Raw genomic sequence first — 20,156 nt, forward strand, 5'->3', positions numbered from 1 at the left:
GAGGAATTGAAAGGCGGTGAGGAAATGGAGACAGTAAATCCAGACATTGCCTTTCAAGAAGCATGCCCATGTGAGGAAGGAGACGCACAGGACCAAAGCCGAGAGTCAGAAATTCAAAGGATTGATTGTCAAGAGGAGAGAGATTTGAGGTAACCTAAAAGCGAATGAGAGTTTGGTAGTACACACAAGAGAGAAGGTGGTAGGGATACACGGCTGTATCACCTTTATTTGTCCACTCTACTGTGGATGGGTGTTTCAGTTGTTTCCAATTTCTGACTATTGAAAATGTTGCGGATACAAACATCCTAGCGCATGCCTTTTGGTACAGATATGTACACATTTTTGCTGAACGTGTGAAATGGTGGGGCCATGGGCTTTGCGTACTGCTAAGCCTCGGCTGATAATGTAAAACGGCTTTCTGAGGGGCTTGTCCTCCCATCAAAATATATGAGCTTCAGGTGAGCTACATCCTCGCCAACGCTTGGTTTTTGCCAGTCTTTTTCAATTGTAGCCAGGCTATGGGTGCGTTTTGGTATTCCCTTGTAAAATCGATTGGCGTATATTGGGTGACTAACGAGGTTCAGCGACTTTTCATATGTCCTTTGGCCATTTGCATTTGTCTCTGTGGTAAGGTGACCCTTCACATCCCCCGTCCATTTTTCTTTTAGGTTTTCTGCCTTTTTCCTATTGTATTGTAGAATTCTTTATATATCCTGGAGTTGAGTCCTTGGACTATTATGTGGTTTGCAAGTAACTTCTCCCACTCTGAGGATTGCTTTTTTTAGTCTCTTAATGGTATTATCTGATAAACCAAACTCTTTCGTTGTTAAGTAATCCCATTTATCAATATTTCCTTTAAGGTCAGAGTTTCCGGTGTCATGTTTAAGGAATCATTCCCTACCCCAAGTTCCTATAGAAAATGTTCTCTCTTGTTCTTTCTTTTGATTTTTTATTTCTTTTGGGAAGAATAATTTTTTTAGAGAATGGGTGGTTGATAAACCTTTCCAGGCATTGCATGTTTAAAAATGACTTTCTTTTGCCCTTGTTTGTGAATGTCAGACCAGATGTAGAGTTTTCGAGTCGCACTTGAGTTACAACCTGTTTCCATTGGAACTCTGTAAACATGGCTCCAAATTTTATTGCATTGAGTGTTGCCAATAGGAAACATTGAGAGAATCGGCTTTTCTTCGGAGACAAACTTTTCTCGGAACAGTACTTATATACATTTGTATCTGTCTATCTTCCTTTTTTTGTGGTGGTGGTGGTGATTGTTTTAATTTATTTATTGGAGTATAGTTGATTTACAATGTTGTGTTAATTTCTGCTGTACAGCAAAGTGATTCAGTTATACATATATATATGTATATATACATTCTATTTTTATATTCTTTTCCATTATGGTTTATCACAGGATACTGAATATAGTTCTTTGTGCTATACAGTAGGACCTTGAGGTTTATCCGTTCCATATATAATAGCTCACATCTGCTAACCCCAACTCCCCACTCCATCCCTCCCCCACCCCCCTCCCCCTTGGCAGTGGTTGTCCTTTTAGATTGAGGTATAATTGATATATAACATTATATTAGTTTCAGGTATACAACATAATGATTCGATATTTGTATATATTGCGAAATGATCACCACAATTAGTTAACATCTCTGCCACACAAATTACAATTCTTTTTCTTATGATGAGAACGTCTAAGATTTACGCTTAGCAAATTTCAAATATACGGTACAGTATGTGTCTATCTTTGAAATTCAGAAGTTTTACCAAGATACATCTAGGGCTTCCACCTCTACCCACTGCAGTAATATATTCTGGTACTTGATGAATGATTTCAATTTTGATTTGGGCCTTTCTTCAGCTGTGCAGAGTATCTTTTCAAGAACTTTTATGCTATTTTCTTCCTCATCATCTGCTCTGGAAATTCTATTACATGTATATATATATATATTTTAATGTTCTGAAAAAGATTCCATGTCTCTCTTCCTTTTCCTTTCCTCTCATTGAATTACCTACTTTTTTCCTCCGAATTTTGGGGCGCTTTCTCCCAGCCCATGTTGGAATGCCCCAGTTTTGCTTCGGGCAGTGCCAAATCTGCTATTTCCTGCCTCTGTTGAGTTTCATTAGTTTGGAAGTCGTATGTTTCTCATCCAAGAACTCTTTCTTGTTTAATATGGCTCTTTTTCTTGGCAACCAGCTCCTGTCATATTAAAGCCATGTTCTCTCTGTTCTCACCAAGAATACAAATTAGACTTTAAAAACTGTATTTCCCTTACTTCCTGCTTAACTTTTTCACTGGAGGACATTTCTCTGAGTCCTCAGATTCGCCTCCCTGTGTTATAGAGGTAGTAATAAAAGCACAGGCATTTGAACTAGAGAAACCTGGGTTTGCAGCCCAGTGGTGACACTTGAATGACTGTTCACAGAAAGCCTCTGAGCTTTGATTTATTTGATGGGTGTAATAAAACCCTCATCCCAGAGTTCTTTTCAGGATTGAACAAGATAATGAGTGTTGAGATCCTTACAGTATTGCTTAGCTATATAGTTTATTACTATCTTTAGCATCACTTGCTATCATCACTGCCGGCCTCATCATCATCTTTACCATTCTATTGAACTACTCAGTCTTTTTGTGTGTGTGTGCGTTTGTTCATTCTCAGAGAGGTCTGGTTAGTCAGGATTTGGTGGCTGAGATGGTGGGGGCAGCGGTCTATTGGAGATGGTGTTGGTCTCTGTTTAATTTCCCCCAAAAGGTTACCACACATAGTAACGTTTTCCTGGACAGCTTCCCTGACTCAGAATCACTGGTACTATTTTCTGCCAAGGTAGGAAGTAGGACGTTTCCCTAATTTCCACGAGTGAAATAGAATTTTTTCATATATATATATATATATATATACACACACACACACACACACACACACACACACACACAGACACACACACACATATATATACTTGAATTATTTCAGAATGACTTTAGAGGAAGAAATGAATCAAAACTATTGGCTCTAGTTAACTTTTTGGTCCTCAGAGTTGAATTTAAAATTGATTCCAAATAAAGAGAATTAACACATGAAAAGGCTTAGGTGAAAATACAGTTGAATATTTCTACCCTTTGAGGATAGAGTAGACTTTCTAAGCATTAAACTAAGGGCGTAAAACTTAAAGGAAAAGATTGATGGATTTGACCACATGAAAAATGTAAAATTCCTGGAAGACAAAAATCAACGTTAGAGGTTTTAAAAGGGGGAAGGCCAAACTAGGGGAAACATTTGCCATAAGATACAATAGCATTAGTATAGTTAATATAACAAAAGAGCTTTTTAATATCACTAAGAAAATATGGAACGCTGTAAGAGAAAACCAGGCTGAGGACATGAAGAAGTGAACAATTAACTGAAGAAGAAACACTCATAGCCATGAAACATGTGACAAAAATGTTTAATGCGATAAAAAAGAAAAACGCTGCCAATTAAAATAGCACTATAAGGCTATTTCTTAGCTCTTCATCTGGCAGGATTATTAAAGTGGTAATACCCCATATAGGTCAGGGTGTGGGGAAAATAGAACATTTATGCATGGTAGGTGGGCCTGCAAAATGTTTCCGTTTTTTAATCTAGAAGATAATTTGGCAATACAAGAATAAACTTGAAAACATGACACACTCTGATGCAGAAATTCTCTTTTTAAATTGAACTCTCGTTGATTTGCCATGTGTTATTTTCAGGTGTACAGCAAAGTGATTCAGTTATATATGTATGTATATATACACATACATACATATATACACACACAAATATATATGTATTTCAGTTTCTTTTCCATTATAGGTTATTACAAGATATTGAATATAGTTCCCTGTGCTATGTAGTAGGTCTTTGTTGTTTATCTATTTTATATACCGTGGTGTGTTTTTGTTTTGTTTTGTTTTGTTTTTTGCGGTACACGGGCCTCTCACTGTCGTGGCCTCCCCCGCTGCGGAGCACAGGCTCCGGACGCGCAGGCTCAGCGGCCATGGCTCACGGGCCCAGCCGCTCCGCGGCATGTGGGATCTTCCCGGACTGGGGCACGAAGTTGTGTCCCCCTGCATCGGCAGGCGGACTCTCAACCACTGCGCCACCAGGGAAGCCCCAGTGGTGTGTATCTTGATGCAGAAATTCTAATTCTTTAATTTTGATCTTAAGAAAGTATATGTGCAAAGTTTTAGTCACCACGTTAATCACAGAGATATTTAAAATAACAGAAGATGGGAATGAACATACTGACCTAACAAGTGTGATCCCTTTTTTGAAATATATTTATAAATTCATAATGTTATCTTGGTCAGTAAGAGTAGGCACGGTTTTTATTTTTTAATTTATCTGCACTATTCATTCCTCAATAAATACCATGAAAATGTACCTGCATTTATATGTAAACGCATATAGTGTTAGATTTTATTCATTAACATTCTATTAGTGGATTAATTTTATTCATAATTTTTATGTCTATTCTTAAGATACTGGTTTGTTGTTTTTGTGTTTGTTTCATGTTTGTGCTACATTCATCAGGTTTGGTTACAGGGTTAGGCCAATTTCATAAAATGAACTGAGTTGCTTTCCCTTTATTTCTGTGCTCTGGAACACTTTAAATAGCTGAAGAATGACCTGTTTCTTGAATCTCTGAAATAAATTTATAGTTTTTTAAATAAGTGAAATTATCTGAGCCTGACTACTTTGGGGAGTGTTGTTTTGTAACGACTTTTCCAATTTTTTCAGTGTTCTTGGTCTACTCATACTTGCTACCTATTTTATTTATTTTTATTTTTTAAAATTTATTTTATTGAAATATAGTTGATTTACACTGTTGTGTTAGTTTTGGGTGTACAGCAAAGTGATTCGATTATACATACATACATACATACATACATACATACATATATATATATATATACACACATTCTTTTTTGTATTCTTTTCCATTATGTGTTTATCCCAGGATATTGAATACAGTTCCCTGTGCTCTACAGTAAGACCTTGTTGTTTATCCATCCTGTATATAATAGTTTGCATCTGCTGATGCCAAACTCCCAATCCATCCCTCTCCTACTCTCTCCCCCTCGGCAACCACAAGTCTGTTCTCTACGTCTGTGAGTCTGTTTCTGTTTTGTAGGTAAGTTCATTTGTGTCATATTTTAGATTCCATATGTAAGTGATATCATATGGTATTTGTCTGACTTACTTCACTTAGTATGATAATCTCTAGGTCCATCCATGTTGCTGCAAATGGCATTATTTCATTCTTTTTTATGGCTGAGTAGTATTCCATTCTATATATATGTACCACATCTTCTTTATCCATTCATCTGTCGATGGACATTTAGGTTGTTTCCATGTCTTGGCTATTGTAAATAGTGCTGCTATGAACATAGGGGTCTTGCTACCTATTTTTTTTTTTTTTTTGGCTGTGCTGTGCAGCATGCCAGATGTTAGTTTCCAGACCAGTGATCGAACCTGTGCCCCCTGCATGGGGAACACAGACTCTTAACCACTGGACTGCCAGGGAAGTCCCCATTGCTACCTATTTTAAAGACATCTGTAGTAATATATATTTTCCTAGTGAAAAAAGAGCTTACTTTGAAACAAGTAGACATAAAATTACAAAAGTATTCTCATAATTTCTTTTGGCATCTGTGATTAAATCCTTTTTCTCATTCCTAAAGTTGTACCTTGCAGTTTTTCTTCTTTTTCCCTTTCTTGAGCTCTATTCATTTTATCTATCTTTTAAAGTAGCCCACCCTAGAATGAATTCATCAATTACTCCCTTAATTTCAGCTGTAGTCCGTATCAGGGCTGCCTCAACAACTGTTCGTTCTGGAGCCCAAGGTGACAGATAGTCCCCTCGGGGAAGTTCATCTTATGGCACTGACAGAGGTGAAGAAAGCCTCTTAATACATTGGGTGGAGGTGGCACGTGTCCCTTCCACCCACATGCCATTGGCCAAAGCCGTCACATAGCCAAGTCCAAAGTTACTAGGTAGGGAAATACACTCTGTCCATGATAAGGTTCTGGCAAAGATATAGATCCAAGGAGAGCTGAAAAATTGGAGTTGATATGCCCCAAGATGGGAACATCTATCATCCTGTTTAAAGATACTTTGGACTGGACTTCCCTGGTGGCGCAGTGGTTGAGAGTTTGCCTGCCGATGTAGGGGACACGGGTTCATACCCCGGTCCGGGAAGATCCCACATGCCGCGGAGCGGCTGGGCCCGTGAGCCATGGCGGCTGAGCCTGTGCTTCCGGAGCCTGTGCTCCGCAACAGGGGAGGCCACAGCAGTGAGAGGCCCGCGTACCGCAAAAAAAAAAAAAAAAACAGATACTTTGGACTAACAGGTATGTTTTAATGGTGTAAGTTTTATACTTGCTGGTATAAAGGTGATTGGAATCTGAAAAGGGTAATAATATCCTTCACCTATAGCGTAACACTGAATATAACTTTGGACTTGTAAAATCCTGGAAGGCTTAGGCATATCCAGGCCAACAGCGATTTATTGACCAAGTAGATTGGTCAGTTGGTGGATTTCCCAAAACTTAAGGCTTAGAGATCTTGGGCTATAAACCCCCGTATAATAGATGAGGAAAGAATACCCTGGATAGGTCAGATAAAATGACCGGCCATAGGGCTTCCCTCGTGGCGCAGTTGTTGGGAGTCTGTCTGCCAATGCAGGGGACGCGGGTTCGTGCCCCCATCCGGGAAGATCCCACATGCCGCGGAGCGGCTGGGCCCATGAGCCATGATCGCTGAGCCTGCGCGTCCGGAGCCTGTGCTCCGCAATGGGAGAGGCCCGTGTACCGCAAAAAAAAAAAAAATGACCGGCCATAATTACACTGAGCTTGTCACTTCCTGTTCTGTTTTCTCTCTTCTGGTGGACCGTGTTTTGTTTTTTTTTTAATTTTTTAAATTGAACTAGAGTGGATTTACAATGTTGTGTTAGTTTCTAGTGTACAGCAAAGTGATTATATATATATATATATATATATACACACACATACATACACATATATATATATTCTTTTCCATTATGGTTTATCATAGGATATTGAATATAGTTCCCTGTGCTATACAGTAGGACCTTGTTGATTATCTATTTTATATATAATAGTGTGTATCTGCTAATCCCAAACTCCTAATTTATCCCTCCCCCACCCCCTTTACCCTTTGGTAACCATAAATTTGTTTTCTATGTGAGTCTGTTTCGGTTTTGTAAGTAAGTTCATTTGTCTCATATTTTAGATTTCACATATAAGTGATACCGTATGGTATTTGGACCCTGTGTTTTGAATTCTGTTCTAAAGGCCAGTACTGTCCAATAGAACCTTCAGTGATGACGTTGGTGCTCTATTTGACACTATCTAATGTGGCAGACACAAGCTATGTGTGGTTTGGGGGTATTTGAAATGTGGCTAGTGTCACTGAGGAACTCAATTTCTAATTCTCTTGAACTTAATTTAAACTTAAATTTAAATCACCATTTTTCTTTAGTGACTCCTGAGTTGGACGGGGCAGCTCCACACAATGCTGGGACTGAGGATTAAGATGCTAAAACCACTCTAATTCAGGGGCTCCCAAATGGAATATCAGATTTCAAAGGAAATGGATCTCAGATAAATAGTACTACCACGTTGTCGAAGCAAGTAAGAGACCCCTGTTTTGTTGGTCAAAGCAAGTCACGTGGCCACATGTAAGGTCCATAGGAGCGGGCAGTATTATCCTTTCATAGATCAAAGTCAGGTATAAAATAGAATTTTCTTTCTTCTTTCTCTTCCCCCTCCTCTCTCTTCCTCTTCCTCCTTCTCCTCCCTTTCACTGTCTTCTTCAAATGCACTTAACTGAAACATTCAGTCCATTCTTTTGGTGATAGAAATTAAATGTCAGAGTACTTTGGGGCTTCTTGACTGCACACCTCAGCCATTGCTGCCTTCTCACCATCTTTGATGCCAGCAGCATCGCGTCCAGCTCTTTCTGGTACCTTTGTAAGCCCTCCTGGCACACACACGTTCATTGCGTGTGGCTTGGTGCAGGGAACTCTGGAACCACCACAGCACTGTGTTTTGGGTGCCCCAGGCCCTCACATGGAGGCTCTCTGTGACCTTTGCTCTATGACCTAAAGCTACGTGATATATCTGCGTCCAACCTGCCTGTACCCAACTTAAGTTTTGACCCTGGGAAGGGCAAGGGGAAAGTCGCTTTCTCAGAGATTCCCTCTGTAGTAGTCAGCTTAGACTCAGTGATGCTGCAGGAACAAACACTCCCCAAACCTCTGACAACAACAAAGGTGTTGCTTTTCATTCCAGTTGGATCACCACGACTGTGATCCGTAGCAGCCCCTACCTGGCTCATTGCTGGTCTCATGGCGGAGTGAAAAAGAAGGGGGTAGGATCTCTAGATGACTCTTAAAACTTCTGCTCTGAAGTGACAAAAATCACTTCTGTGCATATTCTCTGTCCAAGGAAAATCACATGATCGATTTTGACCTCAAAGAGAAGAGGAAGTATAATCCCTTCGTATAGGGAAGGCAGTGACATTTTTGAACAGTAATAAAATCTGCACGCTCATCGTCTACTTTTCATCTCCCTCTCTCCCCTCCCACTCCCCTATCATCTTGTTCAAACCCCACAGCTTGTGGGTTCTTTATCTAGAATAGGAAGGATAGGATATTCTTCAAACTCTGCTATTAATGGCGTAGACTATTAACATTCCAAAGCCCATAGTCTTGAAACTGCAAACCCCTTTCTTTTAAAGCCCTGCTCTCTCACATGTGTTTCTGAAGCCTGCTTTGAAAGATCAAAAGAGTAGTCTTGACGCTCCTTGCTCTTTTTCTCTGCACTGTCATCCCCTCCCTGGGGTAGGAGGCAGAAAAAGCCCCGGCTGAATGGAGGAAAAGCTCATAGGAGAACAGAAATTTGTGGAGAAACCACCAGTTAATAAACTATTATTGGACCACACTCTAGCAGGGTAGGCTGTCTTTTGTGGAGAAGCAGAACTGAACTGAAATATCTCAGAATTGAAGGCAGGGTCTGGCATGATATTGGAGTGGTCTACCAGAGTTCTGTGCTGTCCAGTACAGCATCCCCTAGCCACATGGGGCTATGAAGCCCTTAAAATGTGGCTAGGGTGATTGAGGAACTACATTTTAAATTTTATTGAATTTTAATTTCAATAGCCATGTGTAGTTGGTGGCTACTGTATTGGACAGTGAGGTTCTAGACGTTACCAGAAACAGTGCTACTAAAAGTCAGCCAGTGCCCTTAATGCCTCACTATTATTTATACATATGAAAACGTGCTGTGCCTTGGTTTTTTTCAAAAATGTCAAAACAAAAATAACTTCAGTTTGTATAAAAATTAAGTTGATATTATAGACATAACACAGTTGGTTGAAAGCAAATAATGCTTTCACTTACTAATTGGCTAGAGCTGCTGACCTAATAAACTGAGGCTAAATTCACAACTAATTAAAGATTTCATGTTCATTCAGCCAAGACATGCCTCAAACCATCTTTTTTTCTGTTCAGCTGGCCAGCAAGATACTTGGAACCATATTTGGGACATCTTGCAACTATAATCAACGTATGCAACATATCGCGTTTCAAAAAAGTTCTTTCATTTATCACATTAGTACTTCTGTTGTAGGAATAGCATTTTTCTCTATTGCACTCACAATAATCATATTTGTAGTAAATGAAGATGACAATGTACTACATAGAAATTTAGATGTTATTTGATTGTTGGTAATTTAGCAAATAGTTCTCTAACTTTGCTATTTCTCATGCAGTATTATTTCTCTATTAGAGATGAGAAAACTGAGGCTTAGGGAGGGTGTGCATCTTTCCCTAAGGTTATATAATTGGTATTTGGAATTCTAATATAAACTCATACCGGTTTGATCCAAAGACCCTACCACGCGACAACACTGCTCTTACTCGGTAGATCATGATGAAACCTAACTGCAATCACCTTTGTTTTCTTAAGGATAGAGGCTGCAGAAAGTCAACGAGCCCTTTCCAAGAGCCAACTGAGGTCAATGGGCTGCCCCTGTGTAGGACGCTGTGTAGGACGCTGCAGGCGGGTCACAGCTGATGACCCAGCGGTGGAAGGGAAATGAGGCTGGAATGTAAGCCACACAAGAAAGTTGTCCTGGTCAAATTCGGCCCGTGATTACAATGCCACTATCATTATATTGGCTTCTGGTTACCTACTAGGTTTGGTGAAAAGCGAGGATCAAATTCCTGGGATGCAAACTATGCCTGGTTCAAAATCTGACCATCAACCCCTGTGCCCCAAGCTTAACCCCGCCCCTCAATGTTAATCAGGTGCAACTTTATGAGCCACGTTCCTGCTGGCAAAACTCCTCCTGTGAATTCAAAGCAGCGATGCCTCCCGTTCACTTAAAATACACACAGGTGGTTGCCAGAAGAGACGAGGGTGGAGGGGCTGCGGGCGAAAGAGGTGAAGGGGATTAGGAGGTTCAAACCTCCAGTTATATAATAAGTCACGGGGATGTAATATACAGCATAAGGGATATGGTCAGTAATATTGTAACAACTTGTGTGGGGACATATGGTTACTAGACTTATGGTGGTGATCATTTCATAATGTATGCAAATGTCACATCATTATGTAGTACACCTGAAACTAATATGATATTGTAAGTCACCTGTATTTCATTTTAAAAAAGAGACAATGGAAGACAGATGCTCTTAATGTGCCGTTGTATTCTCGGTTCCACTTTATTTCTAAAGCAGGAAAACCTTTCCCTTCCTAGAATGCTAAGGGCAAAGCCGCCGGCGACGCCGCCTCTGCCCACCTCCGCGCCCCGCCGCACGTGGAAACTTCGGGCAGAGGGAAGGTGGGCGCCGGGCGCGGAACTACAAGTCCCAGAATGCACGGCGCCCTCCGCACAGGCGCAGCGGGGACCCCCGGCCGCCGGCCAGCCAGCCTGCGGAGACCCGGGTCCCGCGCCGGAGCTGGGCTGGGGGCAAGCAGCCGGGGCGGACCCGGCGGCGCCCAGGGCGGCCCGGGCGTTGGGATGAAGGCGCCGCGGCGCGCGTGAGGAGGAGGATGCGGCAGCCGGCGCCGCGGCGGCAGGGGGAGTAGGCGGTGGAGCCCCCGGGAGGGAGGTGCGCTCGGGGCCAGACGGCTCCGGAGGCTCCGCAGTGCCGCCGCCGTCGCCCGGGAGGCTCCGCGCGGGAGCCATGTAACCCTGCGGCGGGCTCCGGGCTGCTCCGTCCTCCCCAGCTCCCGGGATAGCGCGCCAGCGGGACCACGATGAAGAAGCAGTTTAACCGCATGCGCCAGCTGGCCAACCAGACGGTGGGCAGGTAGGTCACCCGCTGGCCGCCGCGGGCCGGGGTGCGCTGCGAGCCTGCATCCGCCGGGCGCGCAGGTGATGGAGCGGGCGCGCCGGCCTCCGGCCCTCCGCCCTTCGCTCCCTGGCGGCCCTCGCCCCCTCGGGGCGCCGCTCGCGGGCGCAAGCCCTCCTCCCTGAACTTCCCGGACCCCTTCTCATGCTCTGCCCGCTGCTCCGGGGCTCCGGTTGCCAAGCGCAAACTGTGACGCATCCTTTACCTGCGTCCCCAGCTGCCCCTTCACCTCGTCCTCCCTGCCTTTCCCCGGGCCTCCCTTCTCCCTCTGGCCCCAGAGCTTCCTGGAAACAGGTGTTCGCTCTGATGGCGCTGGAGGCCGCCGAACCGCGGTCGCCCTGCGAAGATGCTTTCCCCTGGGCCGAGTTCGGGGCTCCTCGGGGGTCCGGGGGAGTGTTGGGCCTGGTCGTCTTGGCAGAGCTGAGCCTGCGCCTCCTGCCGTGTTTGTTTCCTGGGGCTCTGACCGTATGAGATTCTGGATCTCTCTCCTGGCCGGGTTTGTCGAGGCGTTAGGTGGTGGAGAGAGCATCTGTAGGGGTGGGGGGAGCGGGGGCAGGGCAGGTGCTGGTGGAATGGCGCTGCTGTCGGCTTGGTTCTGAGACAGGTTTCAGCGCAGGGAGGGAGGGAGGCTGCGGAAAGGGAGGCCCAGCTCCTCGGGAAGATGAGTTAAGCAGAAGATCACAGCCAGGTAGGGGAGGGGGACCGAGGCCTCACAGTCAGGAAGAGCCAGGCCCTAGGACGCTGCGAGACCCAGCCGGCTGTGGCTGTCATCGCGGTGAAAATGGGCTACATCTGGGCTAGTGTCTTCAGAAGATGCTCCGCAGGGTGCCAGGCTCTATTGATGTTACAGAAGGGTTCTGGTGGTTCTCTTCCAAAGCTCGACAGGCTCTGCACGCAGGGTGGTTAGGTAGAGGGGATTTTTCGTGGAACTTATGTCCCTGGGGAGGGATTTCTGTTGTTGCTGTGGTCAAGGAATGCAGGTGTTCCCTACTAAGGCCGGCAGCAGAAAGCAGAGAACCCAGCCTTGGGCGCAGTTCAAGTGCGAGCTCAACACATCGAGGGCCCTCCGCTAGGTTTACCAAGAAACCCAGTACCTTTCTTGGGTGGGAAATGAGCCCGAACTGGCATTTGGTAGGGCGGGAGTGGGGACCTAACTGGGGACACTGAATGCCCATGTAAGCATACTGCCCTGATTACGTTGGGCATTTGAGGGCAGGGGATGTGGTGGCTTCGTATCCTTCCAGGGACGCCAGATGGTTTCCAAGTAACCATGTCTAAAATTGACTTGGATGCATTTTCCTTTCCCAAACACATGTGCTTTCACATGGGGGAGAATTTATGAATAGCAGAGTCAGATTAGCCCAGATTTCTGGCATGGCATTGCCACAGATATAGCTTCACACAGGCTGCCTTTGGATATGTTGGATGCGGAAGCAGTGTTTTCCTGTCTGGGTTGTTTAGCAGATGACAGTTGAGTTGACATGTCTTTGGTGACTTGATTTCTGCATCACTCTGCTGGCTGGCCTCTGTCATCAGGTCATCGCACCAGACCAACCACGTGACCAAGAGGCCCCTGACCGTAGACTCGGATTGCCCTTCTCACTTGGTCCTGGGGTGTCTCTTTGGTGCTGGAAGCGAAATGGTAACAAGGTGTTCACGCTTCCTCCCTGGCGCCCCTGAAACACAGCTCTTTCTCTCTTCAGGACTTGTTTTGAAGTGGTAAGATTTACGAGCCTTGGGCCTAAAACCTGATTTCCACCCTCATCCATGGATGTAATGACCAAGGGAAAAGGGAAGAAGTTGGGTTTCAGAATAGGAACCAGGTGGTCTTACTAATTTGAAAGCACGTTCTTGGAAGTCCAAGCAGCTGGTCACTAAGAGGTACTTTCCACTTGTTTATGGAGTCTCTGGTGGATGCTGGCATGTGGATGAATTTCTGGCTCTTCGTCAGATGGCATCCGTGGTGTCCTGCACCGGGTAAAGTGGGGGCCAGCCCACTCTTGAGTATCACTAGCTTGTATCCATTTTGGTGACATTCTGAGTGAACCTTTTAGAGCAAAAACCAGTTTGTGCCGCTTTGCTGCTTGAAAGCCTCCAGGGGCATCTCAGTGTACCAAGCGCCCCAAGTCTTTCCAGGGGTCTACAAGACCCTGTCCGACTTGACCCCCTCCTTGTCTTTCCATACTCCTGTTCCGCCCACCCGCCTGCCTGCCCCTCCTCCACTGTGCTCCAGCCACGATAGGCTTCCTTGCCCCCAACACACCAAGCTCATTTCCATCTAGGGGCTTTGTTCGAGCTGTTGCCCACTTTCCCTGCCCAGCTGAGGGTCTGCTCTTCCCATATTGCCTTTTCCTCATCATCCAGGTCTTTAGCTCAAAGGCCTTTGAGAGCCCCCGCCCCCCCCCCCCCCGCCTCCTTCACGGCCCCGCCCATCATCCTGTTCGTTTTTGTCACAGCACTCATCACTCTGAAATGCTTAGTTTTCTTTTTTTTGACTTCTTACAAATACAGTACCACAGAATGTGTAGATCGCCACTAATGCTCATTGTATATAGCACAGTGCCTTGTAGGCAGTTGGTGCTCAGTTCATGTTTACTGACAAGGTTAAAAGAGTTTGCCGTAGGGTCCATGCAGGTAAATAAAAGGGGCAGCCTTTACTTTGTCTTACTGAGAAGGTAGTGAGGCATGATGCTAACACTGCTTCTTAATTTCTTGAATCCGTGGAAGCAATAGGATTGGACGCTTGGAATTCAGGTGTGGGGTTGGTGGACCACCTAGTGGCGTGGCTTTAACAAGCCGCTGGATTCTTGTCCTTGCGTGTCTTTGAAATGCCAACGTTCCTGTCTTTGAGGGAAGGCTGAGAGGTGGGCTGGAGCGGTGCCCTTCCTCACGGCTCTTCACCCAGCTCGCCTTCCATAAGTTGCGGGTTTGGGAGGTCTTCTGAATATAAAACCTCCGGAGGTCAGATCCAGTCCCTTTAACAACGTAGGAATTGCCGTGCTTACACGTACTCAGTGGAGCTAACGGTATTTCCTCTTGAAGTGCTCTCCTCTCCGTGGAGAGGGTACCAGCATCTGGGAAGAGTTTCAAACCCACTGCACTTAACTGGGAAAAGTTTCGTCTCCTCCTTGGTCTGCCTCTCCCGTCTTTGCACACATTCCTTCTGCTTTGGACTCTCTCTGTCCTTTCACTTCAGCTCATCCTCTGGGAAGTATCCCTGGCCCTTCAAGACTGGACCACCATGTGCCTAATGGTTCCAGCTAGCACCGGCTTTCGGGTGCGATGGATCTGGTTGGTTGGTTACTGACTACGGGATCTTGAGCTGAAATCTGCACCTTAGTCTCCTCATCTGCAAAATGGGCATAACAAGAGTTGCACTGTGGTAATGTAATAGGGAAGACCCTTTGTGTTCTATTACAAGTCAATCACTAAAGGGATGTTGCCTATAAGCTTAAATTACACATAATGGCCCATCTCTGGGAACCCTGCCTCCCAGGTCCTGATCATTAAGCTAAAATACCTTCGTTTAGCTCACAGGAAACATCCTGACCAGGCCCACCTGTGAATGCAGGGAGGAAGAAATTAACACCTCCCTTCTGGAGGCTGACAGGAACCAGGAAGTGTTTGGCTTTACCCCCTTCCCTTTTCGTGTAAAAGAAGCCTGAATTCTAACTTGGGCAAGACAGTTCTTTGGGGCACGAGTCCACCGTCTTCTGGGTCTGCTGGCTTTCGGAATAAAGTCATTATTCCCTGCCCCATCAACTCGTCTCTCGATTTATGGGCCTGTCATGCGACGAGTAGCACGGGCTTGGACTCGGTAACAGTAATGTGGTAATTGTGGCAATGAGGACCTGAAATTACCCCTGAAAAGCACCCAACACTGTGCTCAGCACTAGGGCATGCTCCATAAATAGTAGCTCAAAGTATCTTTGGGCATATGCTATAACTGTTACTGGCTTGTATGCATGTGGCATTCGTTCATTCTTTCCTTTATTCAGTAAATGCTTATTGGACGCCTGCTGTGTGCTAGGCTGGTTCAGGGGCTCTTGCAGTGCAGGGTAAACAAAATCCCTGTTTTTCTCTTGGAATCTGTGTCCGCAAGGCATGCATTGTTTTTGTCTCGTCTTGTTTACCTTTGCCACTAGACTTCAAGTTCCTCGAAGGCAGGGACAACTGTCCTAATGCCTGGTGTATAGTCTGTTCTCTGAAATTCTTTGGCAGCCGAAGGCGTGAGTGAGCAAGGGATCCCTGCATCGTAGACAGAGATGCAAGAGGCTCCTGACACCGGGCCTCTTTCATTTTGTGGTGGGCAGGGGCGTATAGGGGCGTGAACACAGCTGCACAGCTGGGCTTTGGAAGGACAGAGCAAGATTTAAGGGAGGAACTAGTTCATGCCTGACTTAACGTTGCTTTTTTTTTTTTTTTGCTGTCAGGAGAGTCTATCGGCTGCTGGGGTGAGAGGCATCCTGCAAGGCATAGAGTATTTTTCTTGCAAGTGGTGTTTGGTTTGTGTTGGGTGGAATTGGTGGGTTGGTCTCCCTGAGCTGAGATTTAGAGACCTGCTAAGTGACCGAGAAAATGGAAGTAAAACTGACACTTTGACCTGGGGAGGAGGAGGGTTTTTTTTTTTCAGTCTGCACGGTGGGGGTCACAGTAGCCCTTGCCTCAGAAGACTGTTAAGAGTTAAAGGGAGCCTGGCTTACACCAGGTGCCCAAGAAATGGTCGGTGAGGTTCCTTGTCATTTTCTGCTTCTTGCCCATTCATCTCTCCAAAAACGCTGGCCTCCCAAGTGTAAGGGGCTTCTTAGATTCCCAGGGCCGCTGCCCAACGGTGGCCGTCAGTGGACTCTGTGCTCTCGTGCAAAACGGGGGACATTCAAGAAGCCCAGGAGTAGGCAGGGAGCTCTGGGAGTGTGAGAGAGAGAGGCGTGGGAGGGCGGGAGCAGGGCCGGTGGGGTTGGATTCTTTGGTTTTCAAGTCTGTGAGTTGGTGAGTGGAAGGCCAAGTTTGGTCTGCACAGCCCCCGTCTTCCATTCCTAGACCGCTCAGCCTGCCACCGTGATTGGGCTCGGTTTCTGGTGCAGAGCCGGGCTGAGCATCACTGCTGCTGTGCAGCTCTCAGGATGTCACTGCAGTCGCCAGTGGTACCCAGATAGATGCCGAGGATGCAGCAGCCTCTAGGAGCACCGGTGCTGCAGGCATTTTTTGCTTGGACCAAAGCAGCCGAAGCCAGCGAGGATCTTTTCCTTGAAGGTGTCTCTGAGACACTGCCTTGCCCATCAGCAGGCCTCCTGAGAGCCATGAACCAATCCATAGGGCATCAGGGAAAGGTCATTGCAAATTAGTCATTGGACTGCTTGGCTCCCACCTCTAATTCCCTGTGAGTGGGACCACGTCCTCCTGTTAGGCCAGCAGGGCTGGGCAGACTCAATCCTGTCCCCCAAGGTGCACGTTTATGAGGTCTCAAAGCGAAGTTTTTCATCAGTTTTATGGAAGCCCATGTCTGGCCACCTGCTGTGGTGTGTCTGTGTGACAGAGAACAGAATGTACTCACAAACTGATGAACGGGCTAGCGAATCTGGAGGGAATATTCTCTGCTCCTGTCTCCTAAGCTCCCTGCTGTACAGCCCTCAGTCGTTAGGATTTCCTGCAGAATTCTGTTCTCCCAGACCTGCAAGTCATTGCGAGGGAGCCATTCCTTTCAACAGCAATTAATGACTTCCCCTCTCAGTGGCCATCCAGCAAAGAAATGTATCAGTAGTCATTAGCGTTTTTTCATGATGGGTGACAAGGAGCAATTTTTTTTCTCTAGAAAGAGTGAATCCGTAGCCATGTGAGCAAAACAGTCATTTAATTTATGGTTGTTCCTTTTAGAGGGGCTAAGTAAGGAGCTCTTTTATTGATAATCAAGAGATTCAAATGCTATGACAACATATATTTCAAATGCTATTTTGATAACGACAGCAGATAATACCCTGAGGCTTCAGCTCCCAGTGAAGTTAGTTGTGGGTTGGAGAGAAGCTGGGGGGCGGGTTGGGGGGAGCCGGGGAGAGTTAGGGCTCTCCTATTTGGTGCAGGGCTTCCCAGCAAGCTGGCACCTGGCACCCCACTGCCTGTGGGAAGTGTGTGGCTGTCGAGCAATTTTAAACTATCCTTTCTGTCCAGGAAGCAGATGTTTTTGCTTTCATTTTCCAACTTCAGGGTTTATTTTTAGGATAAATGTTTATTTTCCCACAGAATTCAATCTACTTTTTTTTAACTTTCTTTTTGGTTGCATAAGTGATACTTTATCGTAGAAAAGTTTTAAACTCATGGGTGGGCAAAAAGGCAAAAAAAAAAAAAATCACCAGTAATCTCACTACCTGGAGACCACAGTGAATATTTTGGATATGGTCTTCCAAGTTTTTTCATAGGTGTATATCTGTTCTCAAAGAGCTAGAGATGGTTTGGTGTGTACTGTTTTGCAACCTGATTTTTCCTCCTTTGTTTTTTTTTAAAAATTCATTTATTTATTTTTAGCTGTGTTGGGTCTTCATTGCTGCGCGTGGGCTTTCTCTAGTTGCAGCTAGCGGGGGCTCCTCTTCATTGGGGTGCGCGGGCTTCTCATGGCGGTGGCTTCTCTTGTTGCGGAGCATGGGCTCTAGGCGTGCGGACTTCAGTAGTTGTGGCACATGCGCTCAGTAGTTGTGGCTCGTGGGCTCTAGAGCGCAGGTTCAGTAGTTGCGGCGCACGGGCTGAGTTGCTCCGCGGCATGTGGGATCTTCCCGGACCAGGGCTCGAGCCTGTGTCCCCTGCATTGGCAGGCAGATTCTTAACCACTGCTCCACCAGGGAAGCCCTGGCAGGTGGATGCTTAACCACTGTGCCACCAGGGAAGTCCCTCCCCCTTCATCTTGAATATCATCCCATGTCAATAATAGTGTGTCTCCAGCATAATTTTTCAACTATATAATATTCCATTAGAGTCCGCCGGTTTCCTTTGGTAATCATGTAGCAAATATATCCTATGGGTTTACTTTCCTAGGATGAAGTCTTAGAAATAGAATTGCTGGGCCAAAGAATATGTAAGGTTTTAAGACTGTGAATGTACGTTTTATATATATGAACACACACACATATTCTATTTTCATCCTCAGAAGAATTGCTAGTTTCTTCTCCCCAACTCTATCAGCAACTGATGTTATAACTTTGTTAATTACCTGAATAAACCCAAAACCTCTTTTCTCCTCTCAAATTTCTAGTGAGGTTGACATAACATTTGTTATGTCTGCTGGACATTCATGGCCTTTCCTGAGGTGCTGCATAGTCCTTTGCCCCACTTGTTTAAAGTTATGTTCATAACTGTTTTCTTACTGACTTTTAGGTAATTGTTAATAAGCATATACAAGCTTTGTCTTATGCCATGCACATCTCCCTGTAGCTTTTTCTGCCTTTTATATTTTGTTTTATGTCATTTATAATATTTCGTGATCTCAAGTCTATCAATTTATGGTTTGTGCTTTAAAGTCATGCTTTGGAACACTTTTCTCAGCCTAAGATGACATAAATATTTATACATTTTCATTACCATTTATATAATTTTATTTTGCCATCAAATCTTCAATTCATCAGATTCTTTAATTTTGGTGTGGGACATCACGTAGGTGTCACATTTAGTTTTTTGTTTTTTGTTTTTAAAACAGTTACCGTGATATGAAGTTGAATGATGTAACTCATACCATCTACTTGTGTCTGTTTGTAGGATTCTAGTTTGTTCTCTTGACCTGCCAGTTGGCAGGGATTTAAGGTGGGCTCTGCTGCCCAGGTGAGCAGGGATGGGTTGGTGCATCCCAGGCTTTGGGTGGGGGGTGCAGTGGAGTCGGTCTGGGCCCCTCATCTCAGCTTCATCTGGGGAAGCTCCTTGGCTTGGCAGTTAGGACTCAACAGCTTTGCCTAAAAATCTTGTTGTGCCTTCATCGCAGCTAATTTACAAATTGCTTTTTTATTTTAAAAAAAAAGTTGATTATATTCTTTTGGCTTCGCTCATTGGTTTATTCTTCCTTAGTATCTTTTAAAACGTATGCATTAAGTTGGGGAAAACTGACAATTTTGCAGTATTTAGTATGATAATTCTTCCCATCTGGGAATAGGGTATGTTTATTCAAGTCTGTTTATGATCTTATAAACTAGTTTTTGTCTACTTGCGTCCTGCATAATTTTGCTTCTGTGCTTTAGGTAATTTGTCATTACTGTAGACTTAATGTTTGGAATCTTTTGTTATGTTTTCCTTACTCTTTATTGCTGGAATGTAGGAAAGTTATTGATTTTTGTATATTTTAAACAATCACCTTCATAAACTTTCTCATTATTTTTAAGTACTTTAAAAAAATTGAGTCTATTGAATTTTCCAGGTAGCAATCATAAATATTTTCTACAAATAGTAATTTTGCTTCTTCCTCTTCAGTATTATATTTATTTTATTTTCTTGTCTAATTGCATTGTCTAGGACTTGTAGAACAGTGTTAAAATATTGGTGAATAAATGGCAAAATGTGGACTTCCCTGTCTTCTTCTTATCCTCTGTGGAAATGTGTGATAATTGGTTTGAGAGATTTTATTTTTTAATCATGTTACATGCTGCATAAATGTATTTTACTTTGAGTTTTTCTTTGGCATTAAAGTTAAATTTGATTAACTGTATTATCATGGTCTTTAGAGATAATCATGTTTTTCTCCCTTAAGTTATTAATATATTCACTCAGTAAT

General features: G+C 44.5%; 1 protein-coding gene across 3 annotated transcripts in view; it reads left to right on the forward strand.

Annotated features, from left to right (window-relative positions):
* Positions 1–11,318: 11,318 nt before the first annotated feature.
* The window catches only part of ARHGAP44 (Rho GTPase activating protein 44), a gene marked incomplete at both ends in the record, with an annotated part of 142,847 nt that continues 134,009 nt past the window's right edge, over positions 11,319–20,156 (forward strand). For all 3 annotated transcript variants that reach the window (XM_082860068.1, XM_082860069.1, XM_082860070.1), the window contains one exon: positions 11,319–11,371. In XM_082860068.1, the coding sequence (XP_082716194.1) occupies positions 11,319–11,371 (53 nt within the window). The remainder of the gene's footprint in view (positions 11,372–20,156) is intronic.

This window comes from Leucopleurus acutus (genome assembly GCF_964270905.1).
Source record: "Leucopleurus acutus genome assembly, chromosome: 19".
NCBI classification, from domain to species: Eukaryota; Metazoa; Chordata; class Mammalia; order Artiodactyla; family Delphinidae; genus Leucopleurus; species Leucopleurus acutus.